The 21,178-nt window shown below is 43.9% G+C and overlaps 1 protein-coding gene across 1 annotated transcript in view; it reads right to left on the minus strand.

Moving 5' to 3' along the window:
- Window positions 1-21,178, minus strand: part of LOC126272087 (venom dipeptidyl peptidase 4-like) — a 1,105,720-nt gene that overhangs the window by 81,185 nt on the left and 1,003,357 nt on the right. Inside the window, exon 2 of the mRNA XM_049974650.1 lies at window positions 586-814. Coding sequence (XP_049830607.1) covers window positions 586-814 — 229 coding nt within the window. The remainder of the gene's footprint in view (window positions 1-585; window positions 815-21,178) is intronic.

A 21,178-nucleotide genomic window follows, 5' to 3' on the forward strand; every position in this document is an offset into this window, starting at 1 on the left:
TATAACTCCCGGAGGACTTTATATGGTCACCCAAAATACCGACAAATACTGTTGGTATGACTATGAATTACTCACGTTTGGTCGAAGTACAATAGGAAATAAACATTTACCGCTGCTCTTTATTGAGAAGAAGCGGTTAGTGGGAATGATACAAACACCTGTCCTTGCTATCGCTATTAGGAGGCTTATTGCTCGTTTGGTTTAATTAATTAATAGAATACGAAGCAATTGGTATAAAGAATGCTTTTTCCAAACTTCCTATAAAAGAAAGTCTGCTATCAAGACATTGCTTTAGTTGAAGTACTTTATTTATGACTGAACGTTTCTAAAACTGAAGACACTCGTCCGTGACCTGCACTGCATTCGAGCTCTGGCAACGTCGTTCTCTGTTCATTGGCTGACTGTGTTTTGTGACGTCAGATGCGCAGAACGAACCTAAACTCGGCCGCCGTCGTAAATGACGCGCACTTTAGATTGGCCAACTGGGAAAGTCTACTGAGTCCACTTCTGATTTTTACTTTTTTCTTGTTTCCATTTGAATCCAGTTGAATGCTCTGACTGGGGCGGGCAGGGCGCGTGTCCTACCTGAGATCCAGGAGGCGTTGGCGGGCGCGGCGGAGAGCCGGCCGCCCAGCACGTCCTCTAGAGGCACCCCCTGCTCCGCGGGGCCTTGCTGCGCCTGCGCAGTGGATGAGTCGCCGCCGCTGGCGAGCAGCACGGCGCCCGCCACCACGAGCGCCAGCACCAGCGCCGCCACCGCCAGAGCCGCCACCAGAGACCGCCATCCCCGCCGCCCGCGCCGCGACACCAGCTCCTGCAAGCACCACACGACACGCGCTCTTACGCCCGTTTTACGAGAGCGGCTTGTTCTCGATGCTCACGAACGATTTACTACCGCGTCCCGCCGAGCGTCGGGAAGCGAATTTGTGTACACGTTTTAAACGATTAAAATACTGACGTAAAGAAATACATTGGATTTGTAGGCGTCAGTGCCAAAGTCAGTTTTGCAGAACGAGAGAGACATGATAGTAATAACGTACACTACTGACCATTAAAATTGCTACACCAAGAAGAAATGCAGATGATAAATGGGTTGTTGATATTTGTCCGATGTCACGGAGTTAGCACTGGTAATATACACTCCTGGAAATTGAAAAAAAGAACTCATTGACACCGGTGTGTCAGACCCACCATACTTGCTCCGGACACTGCGAGAGGGCTGTACAAGCAATGATCACACGCACGGCACAGCGGACACACCAGGTACCGCGGTGTTGGCCGTCGAATGGCGCTAGCTGCGCAGCATTTGTGCACCGCCGTCGTCAGTGTCAGCCAGTTTGCCGTGGCATAGGGAGCTCCATCGCAGTCTTTAACACTGGTAGCATGCCGCGACAGCGTGGACGTGAACCGTATGTGCAGTTGACGGACTTTGAGCGAGGGCGTATAGTGGGCATGCGGGAGGCCGGGTGGACGTACCGCCGAATTGCTCAACACGTGGGGCGTGAGGTCTCCACAGTACATCGATGTTGTCGCCAGTGGTCGGCGGAAGGTGCACGTGCCCGTCGACCTGGGACCGGACCGTAGCGACGCACGGATGCACGCCAAGACCGTAGGATCCTACGCAGTGCCGTAGGGGACCGCACCGCCACTTCCCAGCAAATTAGGGACACTGTTGCTCCTGGGGTATCGGCGAGGACCATTCGCAACCGTCTCCATGAAGCTGGGCTACGGTCCCGCACACCGTTACGCCGTCTTGCACTCACGCCCCCACATCGTGCAGCCCGCCTCCAGTGGTGTCGCGACAGGCGTGAATGGAGGGACGAATGGAGACGTGTCGTCTTCAGCGATGAGAGTCGCTTCTGCCTTGGTGCCAATGATGGTCGTATGCGTGTTTGGCGCCGTGCAGGTGAGCGCCACAATCAGGACTGCATACGACCGAGGCACACAGGGCCAACACCCGGCATCATGGTGTGGGGAGCGATCTCCTACACTGGCCGTACACCTCTGGTGATCGTCGAGGGGACACAGAATAGTGCACGGTACATCCAAACCGTCATCGAACCCATCGTTCTACTATTCCTAGACCGGCAAGGGAACTTGCTGTTCCAACAGGACAATGCACGTCCGCATGTATCCCGTGCCACCCAACGTGCTCTAGAAGGAGTAAATCAACTACCCTGGCCAGCAAGATCTCCGGATCTGTCCCCCATTGAGCATGTTTGGGACTGGATGAAGCGTCGTCTCACGCGGTCTGCACGTCCAGCACGAACGCTGGTCCAGCTGAGGAACCAGTTGGAAATGGCATGGCAAGCCGTTCCACAGGACTACATCCAGCATTTCTACGATCGTCTCCATGGGAGAATAGCAGCCTGCATTGCTGCGAAAGGTGGATATACACTGTACTAGTGCCGACATTGTGCATGCTCTGTTGCCTGTGTCTATGTGCCTGTGGTTCTGTCAGTGTGATCATGTGATGTATCTGACACCAGGAATGTGTCAATAAAGTTTCCCCTTCCTGGGACAATGAATTCACGGTGTTCTTATTTCAATTTCCAGGAGTGTATTATAATAGAACTGACATGTGATTACATTACCTCTGCACCTTGGTATTGCGAGGGCTCATGAGAACACAGTAACATAACGCGAATGCAGGCAGTCATCGGTCCACTATTCCTGTGAAAAGAAAGCTGTTAGTGAAATATGTGGGATGTTGTGACTTGTTACGCTGTAGTCTGTATGGCTACGCCTGCGATTTTCACTTGTTGTTTGTCGCTGACGCACGTGCACTATGGCAATCTTCCGCAACGTTGAGCCTGAGAATCCCACTTAGGTTAGGATTCAAAATGCTGGCTAAATACCGTCCTGCAAGCACCAGATGAAGTATGCAAAGTCACGGCCCAAGAGAATATCACGGAGTCATTTAGATTGCAGCCTAGACACAGCTTTGCGACGAGTGGCAGCATTGTGTCCCACTGCATACTAGGCTTAAAGGTGCTGGAGCGTACGCTTTTGTTATCTCTGTCTCTCGCTCCCTCCGTTGAAAACATGGTTGTGCTATACTGGCCAGGTTTTTCTTTGCCAGGTAATAGAAAACACAACGTTGAAATCCGTGTCAACCTTGAAATGAAAAAAATAGCAATACCATATTGATGGTTTCGAGTATACGTCCGTTTCCACATAAATAAATGGCGTGATCAGCACATAAATGTATACATAGTGGTAGACTACTGAAGGTGCTTCACAATAAACTGAGGCAAAACGTATATGGCAAAACATAAATTGCGTTAAATCGGTTACAAATAGACGCAACCCCAAACTCATCAATATACCAAATCAGTGTAATTATGTTCTGGACTAATAATGTTACATTTTTGGGACATCCTTTTTTTTAGAAACGCATTAGGATGTGTTTATCGCTCTTAAGTTCTCTTACTCTGAAAAAGATAATACAAAGAAGATTTTCGGCAGGGCATTCTACTACGAGACTTGATAAAGCTAATGGAAAGCCCCGGTGTGTTCTGTGGAGTAAAGTGCTAACGGCAGAGGGTATGAACCCCAACGAATGAAAAAGACCCCTTTGAAGGAAGTCATGCAGGATTCCCTGGAAAAGACATGGAGTTCTTCAAACTTAAAGAATCTGCATTGAAAAGTTCACGCATGGATTTATCAGGCTCCTTTTTGCTGCGAACTGAAGCTGATTTTGAAGCTTCATACCGAACTGCTGAAACCAAGAAATCTCATACGATTGGAAAGGATCCCATCAAGCCTTGCTTACTAGATGAGGTGATGCTAATTCTAACAGAGCAAAATGTGGAAAAGATAAACAAGAGATCAGTTTCTTACAACACAATCATAATTCGTGTCGAGGGCATGAGTTTGAACTTTTGGATATAGTATTCAACGAAATAGGATCAAGTCATTCTCTGCACTGCACTTAGGCCCGTATCACATTGTAAAAGATCTTGGTCAAACATCTTTTATGAAAGACGTTTTACAGAATCTTTGCCAGGGTACTGGAGTACTTTTCTCACGTGTGATACTGACTTTTCTGAGAGGTGTGTCAATGAACTCTGACAGTGTATTTCACGCCTTAGATGAATCGACGGATGTTGCTTGTCTATGTTAGATACATAAATGACAACGACGTGAATGAAAAATGCACTATGTGGTCAAAAGTATCCGACACCTGGCTGAAAATGACTTACGAGATCGTGGCGCCATCCATCGGTAATGCTGGAATTCAGAACGGTGTTGGCCCACCGTTAGCCTTGACGACAACTTACACTCTCACAGGCACACGTTCAATCAGGTACTGGAAGGTTTCTTGAGGAATGGCAGCCCATTCTTCACGGAGTGCTTCACTGAGGAGAGGTATCGATGTCTGTTAGTGAGACCTGGCACGAAGTCGGCGTTCCAAAACATCCCAAAGATGTTCTATAGGATTCAGGTCAAGACTCTGCGCAGGCCACTCCGTTACAAGGTTGTTATTGTCTTGTAACCACTCTGCCACAGGGCGTGCATTATGAACAGTTGCTCGATCGTGTTGAAAGATGCAGTCGCCATCCCCGAATTGCTCTTCAATAGTGAGAAGCAAGAAGGTACTTAAAACATCAATGTAGGCCTGTGCTGTGATAGTGCACGTGCCCTCCATGAAAAACAAGACCACACCATAACACCAAAGCCTCCGAATTTTACTGTTGGCACTACACACGCTGGCAGATGACAACCACCAGGTATTCGCCATACCCACACCATGCCATCGGATCGCCACATTGTGTACCGTGACTCGTCACTCCACACAACGTTTTCCACTGTTCAATCGTTCCATGTTTACCCTCCTTACACCAAACGAGGCGTCTTTTGGCATTTAGCGGCTTGATGTGTGGCTTATGAGCAGGCGCTCGACCATGAAAGATTCCTCACCTCCCGCTTAACTGTCATAGTACTTGCAATGGATCCTGATGCAGTTTGGAATTCCTGTGTGATGGTCTGGACAGATGTCTGCCTATTACACATTACAACCCCCTTCAACTGTCGGCGGTCTCCGTCAGTAAACAGACGAGGTCGGCTTGTACATTTTCGTGCTGTACGTGTCCCTTTACGTTTCCACTTTACAGTCACATCGGAAACAGTGGACCTAGGAAGGTTTAGAAGTGTGGAAATCTTACGTACAGACGTATGACATAAGTGACACCCAGTCACCTGACCACGTTCGAAGTCCGTGAGTTCCGCGGAGCGCCCATTTCTGCTCTCACGACGTCTAACGACTACTAAGGTCGCTGATATGGCATACCTGGCAGTAGGTGGCAGCACAATGCACATAATATGAAAAACATATGTTTTTGGGGTTGTTCGGATACTTTTGATCATATAGCGTACTTCTTCTCGGAATCACTGAATACTACCTCAGGCGGCGAATGTGTTTTCCAGTCGCTGAAGAATTTTTTGAGGAAAATGGGATGCAATAGTTGAAGCTGTAGGTGTATGCACAGACTAGCACATTCCATATTGGGCGTTCGCTCTGGATTCGACACACTGGTGAAAGATGTTGCTCCGAATGCAGCGTTTAGCCATTGGGTTATGCAGCAACTGCACTATACATCGCTATGCTTTGGTAGTGAAAATAAATCCAATTGATTTGTTGAATGTACTCACTCAAGAAGTGTAGATCGTAAGCCACATCCGAGGGAGTGCAACAAACGCAAGAGTTCTCACAGACTTGTGAAAAGAGGCCGGCAGCCAAATTCGATGTGCCCTTGTGCCACACAGAGCTTCTGTAGCTACCACACGAGAAGCTGCGACGTAGAATGTTCGAGCTTCGGCAAGAAACTTCCTTGTCTCTTGAAACGGCGAGGACGAAAGTCGAGAAACATTTACATGTGAAAATAACAGATAAAATATTTATTTCCACAGTGGCATATCTTGCGGATTCCTTAATAGAATCTTTGGGAAACCACAGACCGAGAGGAAATAAACTGAACCAGAAAACGCAAAGATGATCAAATAACTAGCAGCTGTAATGACGTCTGGGATTTTCAGTGGTGGAAATGATTAACCTTGGATTGTAAGGAAATGTGGCGAATGTTTTGACAGCGCAAGATGAAGTTGGCAGATTTCTTCACAGAATGGAGCTTTATTGACGCTGGGCTGAAGGTCAAGAAATTTAGATGTTCCCAGAACTGATAGTGATGCTCGGCAGCAACAGGGAAGAATGCTCATTCACACATGAAATAAGTCACTCGCTATCAGCAATAAATTGTATCAGTAGCTATTCTCCTGAACTGAAGAATTAACAAGTAAATGCCTGGGTTTTAAGACCGTTTTCACTCAATCGATACATATTGTAAAAATGTTAGCAGTTCCACATTTCCTCATAACCTACAGGATCAACTCGAACCAAACTTAGTACACATATCACTTACTGTCTGGAAAGAAGCGCTGTGGTCTTAAGAACCAATTACTTGTCAAAGGGGTGGGGGTTGGGTGTAAAAGAGGTGTAATCCATGACGCGCACATACCCAGAGTTTCTTCATCCTTTATTTGAGAATGAGAGAACTTAGTCACTTGGAACAAACTTCACACATAATTTCAAACCTGTACGAAACGTTTACTCGCTGACACCTCCCACAAAATGACGAAAGGAAAAATGTTTATCGGTACTACATTATCGCTGTTCTTGCAGCAAAAATTCCCGCATCAGGCATGACCTTTTAACTTATTTGTTCTGTGCTAATAATTCTTTTAGACACACATTTTGCAGACAGTATTTACATCTACCACTGAATGTAGCTGCAAAATGATATTATTGTACAAGACACTGTTCTGGAAATAGGACATCATAAACACAGAGGCGCGTGAGAAACTACCGCATCATGCATGTCGTTTTAATTTATGACTTCTTTACTACTAACTCTATTCCCAATACATGATGCAGACAGTATTCACATATGCTGCTGGATGTAACTGCAAAATTTTTTATCATTGTACTACTCGTACGTCACGAGATAAGATGTCATAAAAATTGAGCTCAGTGAAAACAAAACTGTATGGGGACATTCGCGCTAGAAATACAGGTCAAATACGTGTACGAGAATGTATGAAATATGTTAAATATACGTGACAGGTGCGTAAAAGCGTGAAACTGTGGGTAAAAAGCTGCTCCTAAACACCTGAACAGATCTCAACCAAACTGTGTTCGTATGTTTTTTACTATCTGGAAAGAAATACTGTGGGTTAGAACCGCCAACTTCCTATTGGTGTGGGGGTTATGGAGAGAGAAGAGTGTGGTAGGAGGAGATGGGCACAGTTAGGGGCAAGAGTAGATAGACAGAGATAGAGGAGAGTATGAGATGGACAAAGATAGGGCGAGGTGGAAATGGCAGAGAAGGGGAGGAGGAGATGAACAGAGAGGGGGAGAAGAAGAAGAAGAAGAAGAAGACGAACTAATATAGGATTAACACTAGTCGTACCTTGTGAATGATCAGTCACAAAATTGTCATTTAGTTTAACTGTTACGGTACCTTTAACGTTCGTAGCCTATACTCCATCAGTTAATATAGGTTCAAAGTACAAGCAGGAATATATAAACACATTCCAAATGATATAATAAACTTTTAATTTGATTCAGTTCTGGCAGTTTTCTGAACACGTGAAAAGGTCCACTCGCGGTAATTGTCCAGGTAATACACACGCCGAATGGTTATTAAGGATGTGCGACCTTAGGTACTGTCGTCGGGCACGAATGAAGGAGCGCAGGTGCTAAGTTTTACGCTACCTGTCCGGGCGCATCGGGTGGTTAGCCCGCTGAACGCTTGGACGGCAGCGAGCGGTGGCGTAATTCCGCTAACACAAGAGTAACCCGCACTTTACGTAAGAAACACACTGTCGATGCCGAGCTGAAACGTCTTGTCCGGTCGTTCGGTGTATTGTAGTGCCGGAGAGCCGCCCCCAGTGTTTTATACCGCTTAGCGGTCCTCCGCGACCGACACTGAAGGCGCGGCTGCGCGTGCGATATCGGCGCCGGAAGACCGATGCGGCAAATTATCAAGCGGTTTCCCGCGCAGTCGGAACTACTGGATATCGCCAACAGGCCTCTTGCGAACTGCTCGTCGTTATCGTTCCACTGTCGTCAGTACCTTGAGACACGCAATTGGCCCACGCGAATATCGCACTGATTCTCTTACTGAAATTAGCGGCTTAAGAAAAGTAAAGCAACAATTTTAATCCTTGTAATCGACTGTTATCGTTAAAAATACCTTAAGCACAATTTTATTACAAACGTATTATAAGGGGGTCGTCAATGAAGCAAAATTTTCAGAAGTATCGGTTAAATATTCTACTCGAACAGTCTAGTTCACTATACATTTCTCATTTTTTTTTTTTTTTTTTTTTAATCTAACCAACAATCTGGTACCCCCTCGTTTTGCTCCGAGCAAGTTCTACTCTTCAGAGAACGTCACTTCGAATTAGCACCAATACTCCTTTGACAATTATTAGCTAACTACGGTAGTTAAACAGAAACCTCGTTCCCCACATTTCTTCCATTAGATTTTCATTGCTTCCGGTATCCCACGCGACATTTTCTGGTAGTAAGCAAAAGCTGTCATCAGTTGGTTTGAAACCCCAGTCCTTTACTACCTTATACGCTACCTGATTGCTTGTAAAGTGATGTATCCAGTTACATGATGACCTAGAGTAAAACGTGGAATGCAAACAAAAGTCTTTTTTTCCTTTTTTTTTTTAACTTACATCAACCTCAAACTACAATGTTCGAGGCAGCCATACATTGCGACAAGGCTTATCATATTTTTTCGGCCCAGCCCAGGACACATATCTTTTTAGGACCAACACAGGACATATTTTTGAAATTACTTAAACGTCTTAATAGTATACTGATTATTCAATCTTATTTGTTAAGTCGTATTTTTCGCTAGGTATGACTTCCTTTTAGAAATTGTGTTCGCGTGTAGGAGTGTGGGATGAGGATGAAGCCTCTTTAGCAACACTCTAGAGATAACTCTTGTTCCCACCTTGGGCCTTAAAAAATGCTTACGATTGGTGAACCAGTAGCAGTAATAGCACTCTTATGTTTATCTTTCACGTAATCTCTAGTATCATTCGCTCCTCTATATGCGACAGCAAATTCTAGTACACAGTGTGCAATAAACACGTTCAATGTTGATGTCGCTAGATAGTTTAAAATTTGTATTTCTTTGGCAAGTTAACGTTAAGCACACACTTCCTTTTGACCGTAGCTAAGCAACGAGACAAAAAACGCATAGAGTTAAAATGATCAAAAACGTGTAGACGAGTTATTTCATCAACGCATGGCCCCCTTTGTCTTGCCAATTGAAAGCGAAAAGTCTTGGAGTAACCGATAGCCATGCCCACAAAGTAGGCAGCTCACAAGACCCTCGTTCGACCAATGCCTGAATATTGCTCGTCGTTTGGAATCCGCACCAGTTACAATTTAGAAACGAAACAGAGAAGATCCAAAGAAGAGCACTGTGTTTCATTATAGCTTCATTTAGTAAGAGGTGAAAGTGTCACAGAGATGCTCGGCCAACTCCGGTGGCAGGCTCTGGAAGACACGTTCTGCGTCACGGTGGGGTTCGCCGTTGACGTTCCGAAAGCGTTCGTTACCCAGAAGAACAAGCCGATATGTTGATTCCTTCTACGTACATCTCGCGAACAGGCCATGAAGATAAAGTTAGAGATTCGAGCTAACAAGGAAGCCAATCGTCCTTCCAGCGATCTGTTCGTGGGTAAAACAGGAAAGGGGGAAGGGCCACTGACAGTGGTACGCAAAGTACCCTCCGCCTCATACCGTAAGGTATTAAAGTAAAAATGTTGAAAGTCGTGATTTTCAAATGAGTTCATACGAGTGGAACAAATATACCAACTGGTAACTAATTCATAGAACAGGTATAATACTTTAACTACCCACAACGCCGCCAAGATTCCAAATCACCTCAACAACATGAAGACACAAATTCCACAGATTCGGCACACACTGAGGTGACAAAAGTCATGCGATATCTCCTAATATTGTGTCGAACATCCTTTTGCCCGGTGTACTGCAGCAACTCGACGTGGCATGGACTCAACAAAGTGTTTTGAAGTCCTGTGCAGAAATACTGAGCCATCCTGCTTCTACAGCCGTACATAACTGCGAAAGTGATACTGGTGTAGGATTTTGTGCGAATTGACCTCTCGATTATGTCCTACAAATGTTCAATGGGATTCGTGTAGGGCAATCTGGATAGCCAAATCATTCGCTCGAATTGTCGGGAATGTTCTTCAAACCAATCGCGAACAACTGTGGCCCGGTGATATGTTTGGGAACATGGAGTTCATGATGAATGGCTACAAATGGTCTACAAGTAGCTGAGCATAACTATTTCCAGCACATGGTCGGTTCAGCTGGACCAGAGGAACCAGTCCATTCCAAATAAACACAGCCCACACTATTATCGAGCTACCAACAGCTTGCACAGTGCCTTGTGGACAACATCGTGCTTTGTGGGGTCTGCGCCACACTTCAACCCTACTATCAGCTCTTATGAGCTGAAATCAGGACACATCTGACCCGGCCACGGTTTTCCAGCCGTCTACGGTCCAATTGATATGATCACTAGCCCAGGAGATGCGCTCCAGGGGAAGTCTTGCTGCTAGCAAAGGAGTGCGAATCGGTCGTCTACTGCCATAACCCATTAACGCCACAGTTCGCCACACTGTCGTAATGGATACTTTCGTTGTACGTACCACACTGTGTTGCCCGCCGTAGCTCTCAGTGTTTCAAACCCCACAACCGGCTACAGCAGTCCACACTCACCCCACCGCCGCCACACACCGAACCCAGGATTATTATTATTATCATGCGGTTCGCGCCCCCCCCCTCCCCCCGTCCCTCCCTCAGGAACGTCTCATATCAGACGAGTGTAACCCCACATGTTTGTGTGGTAGAGTAATTATGGTGTACGCATATGTGCAGACAGTGTTTGCGCAGTAATCTCTGACATAGTGTAATGAGGCGGTATAAGGGGAACCAGCTCGCATTTGTCGAGGCAGATGGAAAACCGCCTTAAAAACCATCCACAGGCTGGCCAGCACTCCAGACCTCGACACTAATCCGCCGGGCGGATTCTTGCCGGGGACCGGCACGCCTTCCCGCTCGGAAAGCAGCGCGTTAGACCGTGTGGCTAGCCGGGCGGGCCATACGTTAGTGGTGAAAATGCTGCTTCTCTCGGTTGCGAAGTGAAGACCGTCGGTCACTGCGTTGTCCGTGCCTAAAATTTGGTATTCTCGGCACATACTTGACACTTTGGATCTCGGAATATTGAATTCCCTAATGATCACCGAAATTGAATGTCCCATACATCTTGCTCCAACTATCATTCCGCATTCATAGTCTGTTCATTTCGGTCGTGCAGCCATAATCACGTCGGAATGCTTTCCACACGAGTCACCTTAGTACAAATTTCAGTTCCATCAATGCACTGAACATTTATACCTCGTGTACGCAATACTACCGCCATATGTTTATTTGGATATCGCTCTCCCATGACTTGTCACCTCAGTGTATGTGATGTAAGATAGACACAACATTTCACGATTAACGTAAGAAATGACAATGTGCAAAAGTTCACAAGGCAAAGGCAACGTCTACAGCACTGTAAGCATGTGAAAACTGGTCCCCTCGCCAAGGAAAGAAAAAAAAAAAGAGTATATGGAGGGGTGAAAGGAAGTTCCAGCGCAAGAAATGACAATGTGCCAAAAGTTCACAAGACAAAGGCAACGTCTACAGCACTGTATTCATGTGAAAACTGATCCCCTCGCCAAAGAAAGAAAAAAAAAGAGAGTATATATAGGGGTGAAAGGCAGTTCCAGCGGAAGAGTAAAGATTAATTCTGCCAGACAGGCAGAGGAATAAAGACATGAGACAAGAATATGAACACTTTAATAAAGTGCAGCAGTAAGGAGAGAAGTAATAATTAATTTGTAAAAAGGGGGTTAGCATTGGCTAATTAAACAGGCGGGCAAAAGACAGAACTGTGAGCTGCAAGTGCAAAGAAGAAGATAATTAAATCCATTTACAAATTCCCACAACTGCCGTGTGCATTATAATCCTGTGGCCATATGGCCTGAACGCGCTGTAGATGATATGGGTACAGCAATTGTTCATGAAATACCCCTCCCCCCCCCCCCCCAATTCCCAGAAGATAAGGGAGCGAGACACGCCTTCTCGCCTTCTGTTGCTGCTAACGTCGCACATTGTTCCAGGCGTTTCTTTCAGCGAACGTAGCACACCAACCTCCACGTCAGCCGTACGGACTGTGAGGGGCCTTAAAATGGTTCAAATGGCTCTGAGCACTATGGGACTTAACATCTGAGGTCATCAGTTCTCTAGAACTTAGAACTACTTAAACCTAACTAACCTAAGGACATCGCACACACATCCGTGCCCAAGGCAGGATTCCAACCTACGACCGTAGCGGTTGCGCTGTTCTAGTCTGAAGCGCCTAGAACTGCTCGGTCACAACGGCCGGCGCGGGGCTTTCCGCAGTCAGTCTTCGCATGTGGGATGTGCAGGCGTACGTGTGTCCCTCAGACTTTGGAAAAGTTTACCGAACAGCTTATCAGAGAGCACTCTACACTGGGTATGTTTTCCGTCGTAGAGGGCACGGGCTTGCAGGCTACGCCCATTTGCTAAACCATTGCTAAATATCGTATCTGCCATTTCACTTGTCGAGTAATAGGCTTCCGTTGCTAACAAGTGGTGGAAGAGAGAAAATGTAAACGTATTACACGATCTGTAGGTACAAACAGCGCAATAACTGTAAACAAATAAGTGAAAGCGTTTGGAAGAAGGTAAAACACCATGATACTTACCCAGAGTTGACAGTACGTACACTAAGGCACACAAACACGACGGAAACTATCTTAGCCTAGAACACAACTCGAACCACACAACTGGCTATAGATCGCCTGAAGGTGCAACGACTGTGCTAATATCTGCAACCAAGTGCCACGCACCCCTTCGTATAAATATGTATTTATCTCGGAATGTATACGTTTCCGGACCCAAGGTTATGGACTTCCTTTCCTTGTTTCGATGAGTATTACCACGGCTCAAAGCATTCGACAGTTTTTTTGAACACCCTGTATAAGCAGACTGAAGGGACGAATGTAAATTTATTAAGGCCGCAGCTCGTGGTCGTGTGGTGGCGTTCTCGCTTCCCGCGCCCGGGTTCCCGGGTTCGATTCCCGGCGGGGTCAGGGATTTTCTCTGCCTCGTGATGCCTGGGTGTTGTGTGATGTCCTTAGGTTAGTTAGGTTTAAGTAGTTCTAAGTTCTAGGGGACTGATAACCATAGATGTTAAGTCCCATAGTGCTCAGAGTCATTTCTAAATTTATTAAAATCCCAGTCTGGGTACAAATTTTCATTCGTTGCTTCAGTTTGCAAATACACATCTAGCATCACACATTTGTGTCTAGATACATTTATCTAGACAATGCAATGCTGTGTTATCTAGCCTTGCTGCTGGCAAGTGGCGAATATGACAATCGAGGTGGTGCACTTGTTAAAAAACACTGGAGCATACAGCGACGATTCAAAAACTTGCTAGGCCTTACTGGTTTTCTGTGATATCCCTATACCACATAAAGCAAATGCCATCATAAAGTGTGGTTCGCTCCTAAACAGAAGAAAGAATAATTATTTGTTCGTATTTCAAGCTGTGAGATACAGTAGCAGCGAGCGTATTTTCATGGAGCGATAGGTGCACTGCATGGAGAAACGAGAAGTTGCTTAAGATTCTCTCAATCCTCTCGGAAATTAAGGCAGGCGACATAGAAGTTAAAATGGTACAAATGGCTCTGAGCACTATGGGACTTAACATCTGAGATTATCAGTCCCCTAGAACGTAGAACTACTTAAACCTAACCAACCTAAGGATATCACACACATCCATGCCCGAGGCAGGATTCGAACCTGCGACTGTAGTAGTCACGCGGTTCCGGACTGGAGCGATTAGAACCGCTCGGCCACCGCGGCCGGCCGACATAAAAATGTTAGACTGGTTAAGGAACAGTGAAAATAATACTTTTTTGGTATTAGATGACAGTAAGAAACAATTTAGAATTGAAGATAGTTATCAAGAAAATAAATTTAGAAAATGTTGTTTCCATATGTTCAGCTACACATTGCCTTGTAGGCAGTAAAATCTAATACACACTGCTGGGCCGGCCGGAGCGGCCGTGTGGTTCTAGGAGCTACAGTCTGGAACCGAGCGGCCGTTACGGTCGCAGGTTCGAATCCTGCCTCGGGCATGGATGTGTGTGATGTCCTTAGGTTAGTTAGGTTTAAGTAGTTCTAAGTTTTAGGCGACTGATGACTCAGAAGTTAAGTCGCATAGTGCTCAGAGCCATACACACTGCTGGCGTGCTGCATAGAGTATTCTAATGTACAATATTCCTTACGAATTTTGCATGGTAAGTCAATATTTAAATGGACAGATACATCCCTTATGATTATTTTCTCCTCGTAACGAAGGTGTTTTCTAGCATAAAGTTCATTTTTAATCACTTTGTTCTGTTTCTTTTAAGACGTTAGCAAAAATTTTGATACTTTGTGTAACAATTTTTAATAGATAGAAGGGGTAAATAAAACTGGATGTTGGAACTACATTTAAGTAACAACCCTATATAAGGCATGAACTGAATAATAAACATATGCAAGTCAAGACGAAAGAGCAGGTATGCACAAGCACGTGCTGTGCACTCTGCCAACAGCCATTACCTATTTTGAGCTGCTATCCGAATAACTTACTGTTAATCAGGAATTGTTGGTGGTAGACATGCGCACAACCTCCACATCGGTTTCGCAGACTTCGGACTGCTTTTCGAAGAGACCCAGTGTCAGTCGAAGGAGAGCTCGTGTTTGAGTGTGTGTTTGGAGCTTACGGGCGCTCAACACCTAGGTTACCAGTGCCCCGCACATGTTTGAAACGTTCAATCAGCACCCAAGCTTTTAAAGGTGAAGTACTGGTACAAAGAAACGATAACGGAGAAGAGAATCGCCCAGTGCCCGGAAATTTAAATCATAATGACGAAGTGACGGCTCCTAGCGAATAACGCTGCAAGTCCTAAGCACTGTGCAGTTTCGCTTGGTTTAGATAACAATGTTCCTAATGCTGATTGTAGTCATGTTAGTGTGTGGTTATCAGGTCTATTAGACGATGGTTCAAGAATAATTTCGATTCTAAATAAAAGTATTCAATGTTCCATCTTCACGGAATATACAGTATTTGTGTACGCGAATAAACCTGTTCAAACTTTGAGAACTTATCGATAAAATGGATCATAATAATAAATTTTTGTGACAGTGAGAACTTATGGATAAAATGTATCATAATAATAAATGTTTGTGACAGCAGTTCATAATTCGAAAAACATAACATATTAGATACCTGGGGATTATAAAAAATAAAAATCTACAATCTGAAATGGGGCTAAACGGTAAAATTTATGTCTTTTAACCTGCTCCTGTAACATACCGCATAACATTTACACATAATTCCTGTAAGAAAGGAAAGCCATTTCTGTTTTTTAGTAGCTTAGCGCTGAACGTCAGATACATACGGATAAGTGTGGTAGCAGATAGAATTGAAAGTTTCTGAAACAGCTGGACGTTTGATTAACTTCCGCGCGTTTGATTTCGCTGGCCTGTGTTTTCAGAAAAACAAAAGTCTATAAAATAAGTGACTGGTTCTTCTACCTAAGTGTGGGCGACATAGCCAGTCTAGGCATATTGCACAGAATGTTATCTCAGTCGCAGTTATTAAATACATGTACCAAAGACGGTTTCTGGAAAACAGATGAATGGGATGGAGAACAACGACAAACTTATCAGAAAATTACGAATGGCTATACGCATATTAACTAATTATCGTTAATTCTTGCATTGTTAACGTATAGGTAAGAGGACCCGGAATTTGTTTCCAGTTATGTGATTATGAGGTAAGAATTACGTAGGGTCGCCTGCTCCACTTGGATTTTCCGTCATACATTCGTTGTAAGTACACACTACGCACCAAAACGCTCGTCTCAGATTTTTATATAATTTTTGGGAATTAACTTAGTATCTTAGTTATTTATTAATGGAAAGTGTTTTAAATATTGAGCAGGTTTGACCCTGGGCTATACAGGCTACAGAGCAATCTGTTGCCTGATGCATTATTTCGTACATTTGTTCGCTTCGGCAAATTACAAGCAGATTGTCACCGTCCAAGCTAAACTAGAACCCGCGCTCCGTCAGAGATCAGTCTTTAAGAGCAAACAAGATTTCAAGGCAGGCAACTCTAATACATGTTACCCAGTATAAGAGATGTTAAATTTATCGATTGGCCGAGCTCAAAAATATGTGGATCGATTTGTTTCATAACTGACTTTAAAAGAATTCCTCTGTCACTTCGAGTCTCACCTGTCGGCTGTCTTCTTTCAAAGGATGCGTCTCATCTTGTGATGACATTTCCGTTTACAGTTCACTAGTCCATTGACGACGCACTGTTTTACAACATTTCTGCGATATCTCGATTTCACGAGAAAATCGTGAGCCATCTCATAACATACGGAAAGTATACATTACAGACAACACAAGATAGGAGCACAATTCGAATAGCGCGCCACATCGTGTCTGCACTCTTTTTTTTCTCTCTCTCTCTCTCTTCCTGTCATACGTCGGTGGCTGTGAAAAGTATCGCAAAGTTTCGACACACACAACAAATGCAGTGGTAATATAAACATTGCGAGAGAGCACAAATCATCATCCATCAATCAACTTGTAAGTTACGAATATTGGAGGAAGGACAACTAGGTGATAACAAAATATAACTACACACAGTAATGCGGAAGCGAATGCTTCGCGGATTGTGGAAAAACGTTGAATAAGCAGAGACCTTATTTTACGAACGTACTGAAGCGCAGCAGCGCTCCCAGCGGTTGTGTACAGAACTTAATAAAGCATAGATTCGACGCTATATAATGGTGTATCCATCGAGACAACGTACGAGACGCGAATCGGAATACTTACCCTGAAGTCCCCCTTGAGTGGCGGATTGTCCGTGGTCGCGTTACACGATTCACAGTCGCAGAACGTCGGCGCCATTGTGAAGTGAGGAGTTCGCCGAGCGACGCTGCTATATGCTTCTGCGCGGCCAGGGTCGTCTTTCGGAAGTGGCCACTGACTTTGGAGAAGCGTTTGCCGAAGCACGGCGGGCGGTGAGGCCCCAAGGGCGCATTTAGTCCTTGCTACCGGTCAAGAAACCAAGTTTGCCGCTCCACTGTCACTGGCAAATGCCCCGCTTCATTTAGGCTTATGATCTCTCCGCTGCTTAAGCGGAACTTCCTTACGCAACGTGTCTTATCAGTGACGCGAACGCGTAACAAACAGCAGCCAGTTCAGCTGACATTCTACTGGATGGTAGCGGTTACCAGTTCTCTCCAGAGTACATAGTTAGCAAAAAGAAACGCTAATTACATGCGAACGTATCACTGTTAAATATTAAGCCTCGTAAATATAATCTACAGGACCTGTTTTCCTACAGCTTCACGTTACAGTTTATTTGCTCGTATTTATTCGAATAACTCGTTTTTAGGATACGATAAACCAGCTTGGGCTTTTCTTCAGTGTTTAGTGTTTCTGTTTCCAGCCTTCCTAATCTCTTTCGTTACTAAAATCCTACTTCTGTGTTGCTTCCCTAAAAAATATTCTGTTATCTACTATATCCATTCTAATTCCGGTGTTTATCATATGTTTGCCAATTTCAGTAAGCCATGTTTACTATTATCGATCTGCTTGGTTTGTCCGTTATCATCATTTAGAATATGTGTCCACGAAACATTATTCTTTTTTTCCTCATCGCAGCAGTTAACGCTACCATTTTCAAATACAGCTTTCTGATCTTGGGTTCAGCATTACTGTTACTTTTAGATCCCGGCATTTTCCTTAGAATTGTCTAACGTTTTCCCGTTTTCAAGGTCCCCAAATCGTGTTAGTTGAAATGTTTCTGTTCCATACAGTGTTCCAGGCCTTACCATTGTTTGGTAATGTCTTAGTTTTGCTTTCCAGGACAAAGATTTTTTGTTATATGTCATTTTGTCAAATGAAATGTCCTCTCCAATTTATGTACTCATGTACTCTAATCTCTATTATTTCTTCACTTATATTAATATAAATAATAATAGACCACCATTACACAGAGATAAAATACGGCAAAGTCTAGGGGATACAACAGTTTGAGTATCTTGAAGGAAAAATAATTTTAAAAATCGGAGGGAATGTTGAAGTAGCAAATAATAAAACAGGAAAGATACCAATTTACATAAAATATTTACATCAATGAAGTACATCTCCAAACACGTAACAGAAATGTCTCTCTGCATAAAAAAACACTAATTTTGAACAGGAAAACGGACCTATCATACCTTAGCCGCCCACTTGGTTGACGCTTTTTGACGACTTGAACACTGCTAGGGACATTTCCAATTAGGTGCCTGAATGTCTGGAGGAATGGCAGCCTATTGTTCCGCAAGACCCGAAACCACAGAATATAGTGATGTTCGACCCGGCGGTGTTCCATTCGGTTTCAGTCGGGACTCTGGGCAGGCTAGTCTGTATAAGGAATGTTACGGTCCACAACCATTACTTCACACCATTTTGGTTTACGACGGTGTCGGGGTGCACTATCATGCTAATGTAAACAAACATTATCTTCAAACTTTTTTCAAACAACTGACGGGTATTCATGCAGGTAATATTTTCAGCGAGCGCCGATATTTCGGCGGGAGTACGCTCTACCATTATCAAGGCAAACTGCAAGGATATTTAAAAGGGATAAACTGCAATGGACAGGCGAAAATTTAAAACCTCGGTTCTTAGACTGATGCAGGAAAGATAACACACACTGTGCCACCACAGATGACCAAAGTCAGAAATATCTATAGTGAGACTACGAACTAACAGGTGAGGTAACATTAATTCTATCCCTCCATTTTTTGGCAAGAGAGGGAGCTGGATTCCAAACTGGGTTTAAACAAAAACCTCCATCCCTGTTACAAGGTTGCCCGCTTATTTAATCTCAACTGCCTCCTTAATAACACTGTCCCAAAGCTGGACGTACAGGCCAATATCTCGGTGTTGTTATACGTATAGCACGGGGTGACCAATATCCAAGCAATGTTCGGCAATAGCAGATTTACTTGGCTGCTGTAATCGTGTGTGCGGTTGCATCGGTCCTCCGTGGTCCTGATAGTTTGACCAATGTATGCCATGCCACAGCTACAAGCTTCTATGTTACGTTATCAGCTTAGTCTAAATAAGAGTCACGAACCGCGCTTTGCCCCGCGAGACAGCGTTTAACTTTTCACAACTCCTAAGTCAATAATTAAAAGCCCTGTAGCTGTCTAATGACTTTCAGAATTGAATCCGAGATCCGACCACTGGACAGGAATATCTACATCGCTAACATGTCACACACCGCCTGGCCATTAGCAGTTCTCGCCGATAACCACAACGGCAATAAAATAGGAATCTGTACTACTATATAAAATCATGCTTACCAAATATCAAAAGCGCTCGACCGAAATTTTTCAAATTTTTACACGATACTCTAATGAATATTCGAACGGATACGGGCTATTAATTGACTTAATATATGCAATATACAAATATATATTTAAAATGTATTTTGTTACCAAAAATCCCGAAAAGTTCTTGACCAATTTACTTCGGGTTTTTAAACGATACTCAAGTGATTATTTGGATGGATGCAGAAAAAATGGTTCAAATGGCTCTGAGCACTGTGGGACTTAACTTCTGAGGCCATCAGTCCCCTAGAACATAGACCTACTTAAACCTAACTAACGTAAGGACATCACACACATCCATGCCCGATGCAAGATTCGAACCTGCGACCGTAGCGGTCGCGCGGTTCCAGACTGTAGCGCCTAGAACCGTTCGGCCACCCCGGCCGGCAATGGATTCAGACTACATGTTTTAATACATAAAGTATAAGTAATATATAAAAGGAAAACGTTGTTACCAGAAACCTTGAAAGCTTTTCAATTCACTTCAGGTCTTTACCCGATACTGTAATAAACATTTGGACGGACATAAACTACAATTATATTTACAATATAATAAACTTATAAATATATATCTAACATATAAGTGGGAAAAGCTGTTACTAAAATCTCTAGAAGTTCTTGACAAATTCGCTTCAGTTTTTTACACGATACTCTAATGAACATTCGGAAGGACAAAGGCTATATATATATATTTTAAATATATGTAATATATAAATATATATGTAATACCTACATGGGAAACGTTGTTACAAAAATCTCGAAAAGTTCTTGGGCATTTATTCAAAATTTTCACTCGAGACAGTGATAAACATTCAGATTAACATGAACTATATACTTTTTTAAAGAATAGTGTCCAGGTTTTGTGTTAAAACCGACTGGGAGGAGAAAATGGTGTTCTGTACTGTGAAAATGTGCGGTTTCGTTTTATTTCTTGCAGTTAGTTTGAAGTACGAAAGGAAGGCACCATTAGACAAATTATTTCACAAATTCTATCCACTTACAGATTAAAACTGTGCGCAAAACTGGTAGCTACTATCCTTACAGATCCAGCAGCGAAAGAAGTCTCTCTCATACACAATGTAACAATGATCCCAACCGATTTACGCGTTCACTTTAAACGAGTTGAACTCCCAATGAAGATTTCGTTTGCAATAACAATGAGCAAGGTTACGTGTGTGAAAGAGGGGTAAGGGGATAGGTGAGGCAGGGAGGAAACACGCATAGAGATGGGAGATAAGGTGATGTGCAGAGACTGGGGAGGGGAGGAGCAGGACATAGATGAAGAGAGGGGCAGGAGGAGATAGGCAGAGAGAATTGAGAATTTATGATGTGCATCCAATTTCCACACATATTTAGCAGTTTCAAAGCATAGTAAAGAATAAAGTCAATCAGGAAAGTCACAATATCACACTCAAGCAGGCCTACGCACGGAAACAAATTAAATATATTGGCATGAATTAACTCTAGCCGTGTCCGTCACTTTTATCCATGACAGTCTCCAGGTAGCTATTTTCTACACGGTATGCTCCGG

The sequence above is a fragment of the Schistocerca gregaria genome, chromosome 5, assembly GCF_023897955.1.
Source record: "Schistocerca gregaria isolate iqSchGreg1 chromosome 5, iqSchGreg1.2, whole genome shotgun sequence".
Lineage (NCBI taxonomy): Eukaryota > Metazoa > Arthropoda > Insecta > Orthoptera > Acrididae > Schistocerca > Schistocerca gregaria.